The sequence below is a fragment of the Trachypithecus francoisi genome, unplaced genomic scaffold, assembly GCF_009764315.1.
Source record: "Trachypithecus francoisi isolate TF-2019V2 unplaced genomic scaffold, Tfra_2.0 Lachesis_group11, whole genome shotgun sequence".
Taxonomy (NCBI): domain Eukaryota; kingdom Metazoa; phylum Chordata; class Mammalia; order Primates; family Cercopithecidae; genus Trachypithecus; species Trachypithecus francoisi.
The window spans coordinates 9,327,026-9,341,202 of NW_022681456.1; the positions used below are offsets into that span (position 1 = coordinate 9,327,026).

Below are 14,177 nucleotides of genomic sequence, written 5' to 3' on the forward strand. Positions count from 1 at the left end.
GCAATTCGCTTCACTCTTTTTTGCAGAGCCTTAGATAGCACTTGGGACTGTTTTCCCTGTTGCTAAGACTGAAAGTGGCATCGGTGGTTTTTCAGTTCAGAAGATATGACCCACCCGATAGTATGATCGCCCTTCAACTTTGGACATAGATGAGCAGGGGAGAAAATGAAAGAAGTTTCCATATAACTCCTTTCTCCTAAGAAAAAGAAGTAACAATGATGAATGCAGCTTCATCTGACTTTATAGTGTGTTACATTTTACAGCTTCCTTTTTTGTAAGAGCATAAATATCTCTTCCTTCGACCCCTCCAAAAAAAAAAAACCCAAATGTGTGAAAACGCCAAAAGAATGAAGTGATTTGTGGTAGCCTGTCCTCCTATGGATGCGAATAGGCTTCTATCTCTGCACTGTGACAGCCTCTCCTCCTATGGACATGAATAGGCTTCTATCACTGCACTCACAGCTGTTTTGTTTCCTTTTACTACCCAAATGTGTGTGTGTGTGTGTGTGTGTGTGTGTGCGCGCATGTGTGTAACATTATGAATACAGTCACTAGAGAAACAGGTGAGCCTGTTGCCCACAGAACAGCATTGACTGAACTTTTTCTTTAAAGTCCATGTAAAAACAACCACAATCGTTCCCCTCTTTTGTTGCAAAGAGAAAATAACAATTCACATTCATGCTTTCATGATAATTTTGTTAGTCCCCATCGTTCCACCACACCCATCCTGAGACTACAGATTGATTATTACTATGGAAGCATCATAAATGTTGGTATTGGAGCGAGGACGTTGCACTCAACCTTAAGGTACTAAGTGTAATTACAAAGCAAACGATATAACAGGTAAGAGGCCGAAGTAAGGCCAGACCACTGGGGGAAGAGGCTGCTAAGACTTAAACATTTCAGGTGATACCATACTGTGCCCATCACCTCCCCGAAACCACACAGTAAATGCACATGAACCAGCTGAAAGCAGAGAATGTTCCAGCACATGGCCCCTACCTCCCTAAGGTCAGAGGAGCCTCTCTTCAGCTCACCAGCCATGACCAGCACCGATTTCAGGGCTCTGAGTCCAAAATCATAGTGATACTGCTTGGACAGCTGCTCCCGGGCCAGCTTATACAGAACCGTCATCTTTTTTGCCAGAGTCTTTTTGAAAGAAGATAATAATACAAAAAAAAAAAAAAAAGATAAAATAAAATGATTGAAAAGCAACAGAGGATCATTCTACAAATGCAAGAAAACAGGGGCAGGTGTTCCAGTGCAGCCGCTCTACAAATAAGCAAATTCCGTCTCTATCTTTCAGAAATACCAGGGTGGGTCCTTCATTCTTAAATATGGCAAATTGGGAATTAATGTGAAGGAACATCTATGTTACCAAAATCTTCACCATCTTAATTTAAAGAACAGAACCGTTTGTAGGAATCACACTCTAGTAATACATTGCTTCTTTATTTTGACCTAAACCTATTATCAAGGCAGTAACTGGGCCAAGCATGGTCACTTATGCCTGTAATCCCAGCACTTTGGGAGGCCAAGGCGGGTGGATCACCTGAGGTCAAGAGTTCAAGACCAGCCTGGCCAACATGGTGCAACCCTGTCTCTGCTAAAAATATAAAAACTAACCAGATGTGGTGGCACATGCCTGTAATCCCAGCTATTTGGGAGGCTGAGGCAAGAGAATCGCTTGAACCCAGGAGGCAGAGGTTGCAGTGAGCTGAGATCACACCATTGCACTTCAACCTGGGTGACAGAGCAAGATTCTGTCTCAAAAAAAAAAAAAGGGGCTGTAAGTGTCTTTGAGGACAAGTCAGCCACCTCATCTACAGCAAGCGTTCAAAACCCACAAGTCCCTAAGGCAAGTGTAGCAATTTCAGTCCTAAAAACTAGGAACAGGAGATGTCATCACGCCATCTCAAAATCCTGACACAGTGATGGGCACCAAGAGCTTTCAGTAAAAGGCGTATTGCAGAAATGCAACGTGACAACCCTCTATGCTAAAAGTATTCTCTATTTTGTAACTTTTCCAGAGCTTCTGGAAAGATCTTACATATGTACATGTTATATAGATAGCTTAAAAGTGGATAAACATTATCTATAAAGTTGTGTTTGAACCCACATATTCTCAAAGGCATCGTGCTGAGTCAAGAAGCCCGCCTCAGAGGGTTCCATACTACATGTCTCCAGGTACAGAACAGTCTCAAAGTGACACAATGATACTGGCTGAAGAATAGGTCGGGGTTGCCAGAGTTAGGGTTTGGGGGAGAGCGTGTCTAGTAAGCAGTAACAAGAGGCTGGGTGCAGTGGCACACATCTGTAGTCCCAGCTCCTCGGGAGGCTGAGGTGGGAGGATTACTTGAGCCCAGAAGTTCAAGACCAGCCTGGGCTGTAGAGACCCTGTCTCTACAAAAAATAAGCAAGATTAGCCAGGCATGATGGCATCTGCCTGGTCCCAATACTCCCAAATACTCAGGAGTCCCAAATACTCAGGAGGCTGAGGCAGGAAGATCATTTGAGCCCAGGAGTTTGAGACTGCAGTGAGCTGTGATCCCGCCATTGCACTCCAGCCTGGGAGACAGAGTAAGACCCTGTCTCTCTTCTTTGTGGTTGTGGTGATAGAATAGTTCTGTATCCTGATGTGGTGACAGCCACTCCCATCCACATGTGATAAAACATCATAGAACTAACTACACGCACACACCAGAGAGAGAATGTGAAACCTGGTGAAATCCACGTAACATCTATACCTCAGTTAATGGCACTTGTGCCAACACCAGCTTCCTGGTTTGGGCAATGGGCTGTGGATAGGTAAGATATTCTCATGGGGAAAGGGGCACCCGGAAATTCCGTGCTACTATTGTTGCAACCTCTTGTGCGTCTTAAATTATTCCAAAATTAAAAGTTATAATTTAAAAGAGGTGGGGGAGTGGCCGGGCGCGGTGGCTCAAGCCTGTAATCCCAGTACTTTGGGAGGCCTAGGCGGGCGGATCACGAGGTCAGGAGATCGAGACCATCCTGGCTAACACGGTGAAACCCCATCTCTACTAAAAAAAAAAATACAAAAAGCTAGCCGGGCAAGGTGGCGGGCGCCTGTAGTCCCAGCTACTCAGGAGGCTGAGGCAGGAGAATGGCGTGAACCCGGGAGGCGGAGCTTGCAGTGAGCTGAGATCCGGCCACTGCACTCCAGCCTGGGCGACAGAGCGAGACTCCGTCTCAAAAAAAAAAAAAAAAAAAGAGGTGGGGGAGAGAGACAGAGCAGAAAAAAAAAACAAAAATCAAAGGGGAGCCACACGGAGCTAACATATCCTAGGTCTCCAGTCTGGAAGAGCCACATGGAGCTAACACATCCTAGGTCCCCAGTCTGGAAGAGCCACACGGAGCTAATGCATCCGAGGTCCCCAGTCTGGAAGAGCCACAAGGAGCTAATGCGTCCGAGGTCCCCAGTCTGGAAGAGCCACACGGAGCTAATGCGTCCGAGGTCCCCAGTCTGGAAGAGCCACACGGAGCTAATGCGTCCGAGGTCCCCAGTCTGGAAGAGCCACACGGAGCTAATGCGTCTGAGGTCCCCAGTCTGGAAGAGCCACACGGAGCTTATGTGTCCGAGGTCCCCAGTCTGGAAGAGCCACACAGAGTTAAGGCATCCGAGGTCCCCAGTCTGGAAGAGCCACACGGAGCTGACGCGTCCGAGGTCCCCAGTCTGGAAGAGCCATATGGCGCTAATGCGTCCTAGGTCCCCAGTCGGGAAGAGCCACACAGAGCTAAGGTGTCCTAGGTCTCCAGTCTGGAAGAGCCACATGGAGCTAACGCGTCCTAGGTCTCCCGTCTGGAAGAGCCACACAGAGCTAATGTGTCCTAAGTCCCAGTCTGGAAGAGTCACACGGAGCTAACTCGTCCTAGGTCCCCAGTCTGGAAGAGCCACACAGAGCTAACGTGTCCTAGGTCCCCAGTCTGGAAGAGCCACACGGAGCTAACGCGTCCTAGGTCCCCAGTCTGGAAGAGCCACACGGAGCTGACGCGTCCTAGGTCCCCAGTCTGGAAGAGCCACACGGAGCTGACGCGTCCTAGGTCCCCAGTCTGGAAGAGCCACACGGAGCTGACGCGTCCTAGGTCCCCAGTCTGGAAGAGCCACACGGAGCTGACGCGTCCTAGGTCCCCAGTCTGGAAGAGCCACACGGAGCTGACGCGTCCTAGGTCCCCAGTCTGGAAGAGCCACACGGAGCTAAGGTGTCCTACATCTCCAGTCTGGAAGAGCCACATGGAACTAACACGTCCTAGGTCCCTAGTCTGGAAGCAGACCCGGGTGAAGTCTGCACTGCGCGGCCTGGTGCTGCCGAGGCCCCACCTTGGCCCCCAGGAAGCCCTCGGAGAAGAGCATGATCTCGCAGATCTGCTGCAGGTCGGGCACGATCACAACCACGGGCCTGAACAGCGCCTTCACTGACTCGGGCAGCTCCGTGCGGCCCGCGTAGCCGGGGTTCATGGTGATGAAGATGCCCATGCGGGAGTCCAGGGAAATCTCCTGCCCTTCAAACTGGAGGGCAAGAAGGAAGAAAGAAAGAAGCAGTTAGGTGGCCCGGCCGGCCTGCCCCCTGGAAAGGAGGCCTGCAGTGAGCTGCGTGGGGATTCATTTTCGTGGTAGGAGGCGGATGACACCACTAGCCTCCTTTCCCCACCCCAGTGTTCAATGCAGGGACCCCCTCACCAAAGACCTTGGGGAGGGCAGGTCTCAGTGGAACCCCAAACTTGGACCTGAACCCAGGGGCACTACCTTGGAGAGGGGCCCAGGTTGACGAATCACAGAGCCTGGGGCTGATACAAGAAGCCGTTGACCCTCAACAGATCACTTAACCTGAGTCTCAGTTTATTTTTCTGCACAACAGAAATGCAACCTACCTCATGGCATGGCTGTGGCGATTAAGGGAGACAGGCCAGGTTGGGAGCGCCCAGCCCACCACCTCACAGAGCACCGGCTTCCATTCCTCTCACCTGGCTTTGCACCCTCTGCGGGTGCCTGGACTTCATGCGGTCACTCCTCCCTAAAGAATCCCACCTCAAACCCTTCAAGAAACCAGTCTTCATTCCTCTGGTGGCCCCAGGTACCAACGAACCATGGAAATCCCTATATTCTTAGCCTCTTTAGCTGAAGGTTGAGTCCGGTTGTCTCTCGGTGAAGTTTTCCGTTTTATTTTTTTTTGACTGTCCGCCAGCCAGGCAGAGGACAGAAATTTTTATTTTTAGGAGGCACAGTCTGCATCACCAACAAGAGGGCAGCCTCGAAGACAGCCAACCTTCCCCAAAACAAGGCCACTGCCTCGACTCACAGGTCCGCCCTGAGACCATCCCCACCCCTCCTCAGTATCCCACAAGAGGCCCAGATGGGCCCTGGGGAAAAGCAGACAGCTGCTGCCTCCTGGCTCTGAGAAACACAGCTTCTGGAAACCAACATGCGCGTTAATTCCCTCTCTCGGGAGCAGTCAGCTCAGCCCCAAAAATCCCTCAAAAGAACTCATCAAAAGGAAATCTATCCAGACCCCTTACTGGAATCCTGAAAATATTGAACGGTCTCCAGTTGACACACTCTCTTAACAGTGAGCCCCAGCGAGACCTGAGGAGGAGGCAGGTGGGATGCCAGGGCCACCAGCTCAAGCTCAGTTTTCATCCTGGACTTCCCAATGGGGCTCTGAAGGATGGATAGGAGTTTTCCAGTAAAGGGAAGAAGGGACAATTCCACTCAGATGGGGACGCACGTGGTATCACAGGGCAGGGTTTGACTGCGCAAGTGGCTTAGTGACAAGTGTGCAGGGCATGGAGCGGGGAGGACAGAAGCAGGACAGCAAGGGACCCAGAAGGCCCTGGTGCAGGGAAATGGCCCACCCACACTGGTCTTGTGTTTTCAGAGAACCCCCTTCTGGACCTCCTAGACTACATAATAAGATCATGTTTCTCCAAATTTGGATCCAGCTTAATCTGGTATAATTGAACACAGACTTCTCAAACTCAAGTCTGCAAACATATTCTTCAGCAGAGAGAAATTGATGAATTCTCAACAATTGTTTTAAAATTTTGCCTTCTCACTTTGATAACCTTGTAAACCCTGCTTGTTATGATGCCGTAACTTTACAAGCTATGAAGACAAAATTTCTTATTCACTGTGACAATGTGATTGCATGGAACATTCACTTTCTAAGTCAGGTTTTCTCAAACTTGGGAAGTCGCCAAGAATATTTTTTCCCTTCTAGGGGGCCCTGCACATCACTTATTTGAGAACTCTGCCCCACCCCCATTCGTAACTGTTAGTTCTATGTCTGGAGTCAGTGTGAAGTCCTTGGACTGTTACAAACCTTCTATCATCAACGATGATAATTTTGGAAACCCAATCATCTCAATTGGAAAAGCCAACAGATCTTCTACAGGAAGCCTGGTATAGAGTGACAACGGCCCACCATCTGGTGTTTCAGAGGTAGTATGGCAAGCTTCCATCCTGGGGACATGGTCCCGGGGGCTTCACGTGTCTCACCTGGAACGTGGTTAACTGATGGATCAGAGCATTTCGGATCGTCTGGATCTGAGAGGAGATCACAGAGAGCACAGAAGCGTCGATTCGATTAAACTCATCAAAGCAGCCCCAAGCCCCGCACTGGGCCAGGCCAGAGAAAATCTTCCCCACGGCCTAGGAAGAAAGACATGTCAGGACAAGGACAATTTTTATCTTTAAAACTGCAAGCAATGCATTTATGGATATATTTTCTAAATTAAAGCAAACCATGAGATCGCCGATTGGCAGAGAAGCAGGTGACCAGCCACCTGACTAGTGGATTTTTCTGGCAGGACTTCCAAGGCCCCTCATGGGCTGGCTCCTACTTGGGACTTTACAAATCCAGATTTTTGTGTAAAACTCCATTTCTCTTCTCTTCTCTTGAAATGTTGGAAAATCTAGCAATGCTGGGTCCACTTTCCCAAATGGTGATTATGAACCAGAGTTGGACAGTGGCGCCCTCTTCAGACAGAGTTTTGCTCTCCAGTTAGCCACAGATCCCACCACTCTCTATTGTCTGCTGGCCGCTTTACTCACATACATCATCTACCTGACGCTACTAGGCTAGTGAATCCGGGACTCTTGCTCTACTTCCTGCTAACGAAGCAGGATCTTCAAGCAGACACACTTGGGTTCTGGGGCTGTGGTGGCGGAAGGTTTCCTCCTAGCTTCTTCCCGCTGACGTCATGTCACTTCACAGAAGACTAGGAAGTGAAATGCCATGTCCTGCTTTAAGCTCTCTACCTAATGAGCCAGTACCAAAGGTGACAGCAAGGCCTTACCTTGTAATCCATGCCTTCGCCACAGTTGGTGACAACGCAGAGCAAACCCAAGGCTTTCGCCAGGTCCTTGGTGGTCTCGGTTTTGCCGGTACCTGCTGGGCCAGCAGGGGCCCCACCCAGATACATGGACAGTGCCTGTTATAAGCCAAATGCAAAACATACGTTTTCTGGCGCACAGAAGGAAGTGGGTGTCATTTCCAAATTCATCGCTGTGACTACAGGTGCAGAATAGAGAAAAAATGTGGTGGTTGCTTTCATGTGTCAACTTGACTGGGCCACAAGATGCCCAGGTGGCTGGCTAAGCATTATTTCTGGGAGTGTCCAGGAGTGTGCTTCAGGAAGAGAAAAGCAGATGACCCTCCCCACAGTGGGTGGGCCTCCTCTAATCCGTTGAAGACCGAACAGAACAGAAGGATGGAGGGAGGTTACATTGGTGCTGCCTGACTGTTTGAACCAGGACACTGGGCTTCTACCCTTGGCACTTCGGGTTCTCAGGCCTTCAGACCCAGACAGGCATCTACACTATTGGCTCTCTCACTGGTAGAACTTCAAACACTACTGGCTTTCCTGGTTCTCCAGCTTGCAGATGGCAGATTGTGAGAGTAATCAGACCCTATCATCACATGAGTCAATGCCTCATAATAAATCTCTTCCTAAATATCCAGATAGATGGATGGATAGATGGATAGATGGATGGATGGATGGATGGATGGATGGATGGATGGATAGATAGATAGATAGATGGAATAGATGATAGATAAAACAGATGATAGATAGGGATGATGGATGGGTAGAGACAGAGAGAGAGAGAAGATAGATATAGATAGACAGATAGATAGATAGATACATAGATGGATGGATGGATGGATAGATGGATGGATAGATGGATGGATAGATAGATAAAATAGATGATAGATAGGGATGATGGATGGGTAGAGATAGAGAGAGAGAGAAGATAGATAATAGATAGACAGATAGATAGATAGATAGATAGATAGATAGATAGATAGACAGGATGGATGGATAGATACATGGGTGGATGGATAGATAGATAGATACATAGATGGATGGATGGATGGATGGATGGATGGATGGATAAGATAGATAGATAGATAGATAGATAGACAGAGAGATAGATAGACAGACAGAGACAGATCGATAGACAGAGAGACAGACAGACAGATAGACAGACAGACAAACAGCTAGCTATGTCCTACTGGTCCTATTTCTCTAGAGAACCCTAACCAATACAGATAAGATGACACTCTTTTTCTCAAAAACAAAGGACTTTATCACAGCACAGGAGGCAGCATGGGCTTCCTGTTTTCACTCATTCCCTTTATCCCTGTCCCCCTAAATCCCATGGGGTGATGTGGAGACGGGCCCAGGTGCATGCCACACCCACAGTGGGTATGAGTCTCAGCTGAGAAAATGTGAGCCTAAGAGACCACCAATCTAGCCAGTTGCAGCGGTGCATGCTATAGTCCTAGCTACTCGGGAGGCCAAGGTGGGAGGATCACTTGAGGCCAGGAGCTCAAGGCAAGCCTGGGCAACATATCGAGACCTCATCTCTAATTTATAAAAAGAAAAAAAGAAAACTAGCAAGCATCTGACAAACAGTCTTGGGGGTTGCTTGCCAACCTGCCCAAACTCTGCCTGGATGGATGTGTTACCTTCATTTCCTATACAGCAAACAAGTTTACCTTCTGTCCTGGAGGGAGACGCTATCCCTACCATCCAAGGCTGTTCACTGGAACAGATATATTCTGGAATAAAAGCTGTCACAAGACGTACAAAACCACATCACACCTGCCCTAAGAGTCACCATCTTTGACATTTCTGCATTTTCCCATTGGCCTCTACTGATACCCCCGACACACCATTACCTAGGGGCCAGTGCAGCAGCGGCTAAGCATGGCCACACTTACATCCCAATCCCAAATGGTGACAATCAGGTCACATCCCGAATGGAAAAGCTTTTCCAGATTTCAAAGCAACGATCTCCCCTGCTATTTCAATCACAGCAGTCATCACGCCTCAAGCTTAGAGAAAGTGCCCCACCCCAAGGTAAGCGGTAACCACAAGCGCCAGGCCGACAGTCACCTGGGTGAGCGTCAGGTAAATCCGGTCGGTGAGGGGCGTGATGACCAGCCTGCCGTTCAGACCCATGTACTCATATCCGTAGCCAAAGGTTCCCGTGCACTGGCGGATGTTCAGCTCATCCGGCTCCCGGTCCCAATAAAACCGCAACTGACTTTCCCATTCAAACTCTCGGGCCTCCAGGATGCTGGACCGCAAGAAAGGTGGAGGAGGAAGTGGAAACCATTGAGACAGACCAGCGGACCACGAAGGGTCCCTTTTGAAATGCCAGTGCCCCTGGAAAATGCTCACCTGCCTCTTATGAAAGAATCAACTATGTCTCTGGCGTGCACGTCAATGATGAGAACAGTGTTGTATTTTTTCCTGTCGTTTTTGCTCAGGGGCATGGTGATGCGCGTTACCAACTCATCGATCTGTCGGTGCATTTTCCTGCCGTAGTTCTTCATGGCCTGCTTCTCCCCTTTTTGCACTTTGTGGAAGACGTCTTCCACCTCCCAGGTCCACCACACCTGGCTGGCGGCCAGCACCACCACGCCCTGGTACAGGAGCATCCAGTCGACTCTGCAGAGAATGCACACGTGTAAGAGGCTCTGATCAATCCAGGGACTGGTACCCAAAACAGTCCTTTCAGGAATTTCTTTCTTTGATCTGGAATAGGGAGGGCAAAGTAAAGGCTTCAGGTAAGCAAGTGCCTACACTGTTTACCTAAGTAAGTCAGAGGAGTAAGACTTAGACAGGAGTAAGATGTTACCTATCTCTGACTAGGTAGTAAAATTCCAGGCCGAGGGTGCCTCTCTCCACAAAAAATGTTGCAAGTACCTGACTGCATAGAAAGATGCCAGATCATGGCTGGGTGCGGTGGCTCACGCCTGTAATCCCAGCACTTTGGGAGGCCGAGGCAGGCGGATCACAAGGTCAGGAGTTCAAGACCAGCCTGGCCAACATGGTGAAACCCCATCTCTACTTTAAAAAAAATACGAAAATTAGGCATGGTGGCATGTGCCTGTAATCCCAGCTACTTAGGAGGCTGAGGCAGGAGAATCGCTTGAACCTGGGAGGCGGAGGTTGCAGTGAGCCAAGACCACATCACTGCACTTCAGCCTGGTGACAGAGCGAGACTCCATCTCAAAAAAAAAAAAAAGAAAGAAAGAAAGAAAGAAAAGAAAAGAAAAGGAAAAGAAAGTTGCCAGATCACTTTTTCAATGTTTTAGGCCAGTCGTGGTGGCTCACACCTATAATCCCAACACTTTGGGAAGCCAAGGCGGAGGATCACTTGAAGCCGGGAGTTCAAGACCAGCCTGGGCAACATAGCAAAACCCTGTCTCTACAAAAAATAAATTAAAAACTACCCAGGCATGATGACGCAAGCCTGTAGTCCCAGCTACTCCAGGGGCACTGGAGCCCAGGAGTTGGAGGCTGCAGCGAACTACAATTGTGCACTGTACTCCAACCTGAGTGACAGAGCAAGGCCCTGTCTCTAAAAAATAAAATAAAATAAAATAAAATATTTGATTAAGGTTTTCAAACTTACTTAGTATTTGGGGTTTATTGTAAGAAGTAAAAAAATATTCCAGGCTGGGCATGGTGGCTCATACCTGTAATCCTAGCGTTATGAGAGGCCAAGCTGCGGCAGAGTGCTTCAGCTCAGGAGTTTGAGACCAGCCTGGGCAACACAGTGAAACCTTGTCTCTACCAAAAATATAAAAATTAGCCAGATGTGGTGGCACATGCCTGTAGTCCCCACTATTCAGGAGGCTGAGGTGGGAGGATTGCTTGAACCCAGGAGCTCAGGGCTTCAGTGAGCCGAGCTCACATCGCTGTACTGTGGCCAGGGCAACAGAGTAAGACCCTGCCTCAAGAAAGAAAATTAAACTTCCAACAAAGAATTTCATAATCTCTGACCACACTGCCCAGGTTTGCAGGCCAGGTTGTATCATGCTTTGGAATTTTTGCCAGTCTGAAAGGTGAAACAAAACATCTCATCCTCCCTTAATGTACAGATCCTGCGGAGTCGTGGGGTTTCTCCTCTTTTCATATGTTTGGATTTCCTCTACCAAGGCACTAACTTACACAGCTTGTGATTGCCTTGAAACACATTTAGGCAAAGCTCTTTTTCTAAACTGCACTTAAAAAATAATGGACTCAGAGCTATAAATGCCTGATATGGTTGGGCTCCATGTCCCCACCCAAGTCTCAGCTCCAATTGTAATCCCCATAACCCCCAGGTGTTGAGGGAGGGACCTGGTGGGAGGTGATTGGATCATGGGGGCGGTCCCCCCCCATGCTGTTCTCATGATACGGAGTGAGTTCTCATGAGATCTGATGGTTTTATAAGTGGTTGTTAGTTCCTCCTTCTCTCTCTTTCTTGCCACCATGTGAAAAAGGTACTTGCTTTGCCTTTGCCTTCTGCCACAACTGTAAGTTTCCTGAGGCCTCCCCAGCCATGCGTAACTGTGAGTCAATTAAACCTTTTTCTTTATAAATTACCCAGTCTTGGGTATTTATGTATAGCAGTGTGAAAACAGACTAATACAATGCCAATACTGGAAAAGTGACTTTGGGTTACTACAGTTATTATCTTGATGACCTACAGTTAATGGCAAAATAAATTTAAAAGAGTATGAGGCCGGGCGCGGTGGCTCACACCTATAATCCCAGCACTTTGGGAGGCCGAGACTGGTAGATCACCTGAGGTTGGGAGTTCAAGACCAGCCTGACCAACATGGCAAAACCCTGTCTGTACTAAAAATACAAAAGTTAGCCAGGTGTGGTGATGGGCGCCTGTAATCCCAACTACTCGGGAGTCTGAGGCAGAAGAATCGCTTGAACCTGGGAGGCGGAGGTTACAGTAAGCTGAGATCACGCCATTGCACTCCAGGCTGGGTGACAGAGTGCGACTCTGTCTCAAAAAATAAATAAATAAACAAATAAATAAATAAATAAGTAAGAAAAGCAATAAAAAGAACATTGACCTTTGTTGTCTTATTTTAAAATTCTGCAGTGCAGCTAAAACCTAAAGATTACTTATATCCATGATTCCTACACATCAGGAGAGACAACAAAGATTACAAACACCCAGAGGATGACACTGAAAAGACGAGCAAAGATGGGCCTTGCAAAGAACATGACAAACCTAGAATCAGAAACAGGGAGAGGTGGCAGCTGAGGCCACAGGATCAGAGAAGATTAAATGACCAGGGCAAAGCTAAGAAATCCCAGGACACTGGTGTTTCCTGGGACTAGATACAGCTGGCCTTAACTTCTCAGTGATGCCACACGTATCAGCTCAAATAAATCAACATGCTCATGTCAACTATTCTCTCTGTTGGAAGCAACAAGTTCATGTGCTCAAAGGCGCATTGGGATGAGAAAAATATCTTTTTCAGTCCATCAGGCTGAATTCCCTTACTCTTTTCCACCAACTAAGAACTGCCAAACGTAGCAATGCCCTAGCAAAGTGGTAGCTATCATGCAAATAAAATCAACTGATGCTGACTTAAAATTCATAGTATTTTGAGCATGAAAGAGACTTTAAAACATTCAGCGATGAATACATACAGAAGGCAGAGATTTCTGTCTAGTTTGGTTTTGAAATAGCATCTAGCATAGTGAATAGCCCAGAACAGGAGTTGAAGAAATATTGGTTAAATGAATGCTAGGGCCACCTCCTATCAACTCGCAAGACTAACTGTCAAATACTCAGGAATTTTGCAAGCTGGTTGTTAAACCACTTACTGTTATTTCATTGAGCTTTGAAATCAGCCATGGCAGGAATATTTGCACCATGGAAATTGGCAAACACTTTAAATCAAAGCTTTAAAAAATTTTTTTTCCAGACATTCAGTTTACCAGCATACCACTGAACATATCTACATAAAGATGCTAACAAATTTTTTATATGCCTCAGTACCTCGGAAACAGCAGGATATTAGGCTGTTCTCTGATAATTTTTTAAGTAGATGTTTGCATTTTGCAAAATCAAAAAGGCAGTGTACAAAATCAAGAGGATGGTGTTCTCATAATAACAAGAAAGATTTTATGTCTGCATCAAGGCCCTGCCAAATATACTCCAACTTTAAGGGGGATCCTGCCTCAATCTAACAGAACAAGTTAGCCGAAGAGGCTTTCTGTATTTCTAGTTGAACTGCACTCAGCTGCTAGGAGCAGGCAGGGCTCAGCATGATATCCTGAAGCCTCTCTAGCCACAAGAATCTTTCTATGCAGTAGAAATTCAGTAAATATTTTAGAAACAACGTTACATACACATAATCCTACTAAACACCTCGTTTCTGGTGGTTCACTAAGTCAGTGGGTCACACGCTAAGGGTGCTGGGAATCCCCTGGGAGCTTGCAAAAACACAAATCCTCAGGCCCCACCCCCAGAGTTCTGATGCACAGGTGCAGGCTAAGACCCAAGAATCAGCATTTCTAACAATCGCAGGGGCCCTGTGCTGCCACCAGGGGGCACACTTTCAGAGGACTGCTCGGTGTGATCATTTGAAGACGGCTATCTTGAGCTCGCTTCGGCAGCACATACACTAAAGACTGCTAGCTCGCCCGGGTGCAGTGGCTCACACCTGTAATCCCAGCACTTCAGGAGGCCAAGGTGGGAGGATCACTTGAGCCCAGGAGTTTGAGACCAGCCTGGGCAACACAGTGAGACTCCCTCGCTACAAAAAAGTACAAAATTAGCCAGGCGTGGTAATTCCCATGCCTGGTAGTCCCAGCTACACTGAAGGCTGAGGTGGGAGGATCTCTTG

The 14,177-nt window shown here is 47.8% G+C and overlaps 1 protein-coding gene across 1 annotated transcript in view; it reads right to left on the bottom strand.

The window, feature by feature from the left end:
* Positions 1–14,177, bottom strand: part of DNAH10 (dynein axonemal heavy chain 10) — a 188,383-nt gene that overhangs the window by 84,241 nt on the left and 89,965 nt on the right. Inside the window, exons 31-36 of the mRNA XM_033220158.1 lie at positions 9,709–9,978; positions 9,421–9,604; positions 7,318–7,452; positions 6,518–6,670; positions 4,343–4,531; positions 1,003–1,149 (exon numbers count right to left, since the gene is read on the bottom strand). Of these exons, the coding sequence (XP_033076049.1) occupies positions 1,003–1,149; positions 4,343–4,531; positions 6,518–6,670; positions 7,318–7,452; positions 9,421–9,604; positions 9,709–9,978 (1,078 nt within the window). The remainder of the gene's footprint in view (positions 1–1,002; positions 1,150–4,342; positions 4,532–6,517; positions 6,671–7,317; positions 7,453–9,420; positions 9,605–9,708; positions 9,979–14,177) is intronic.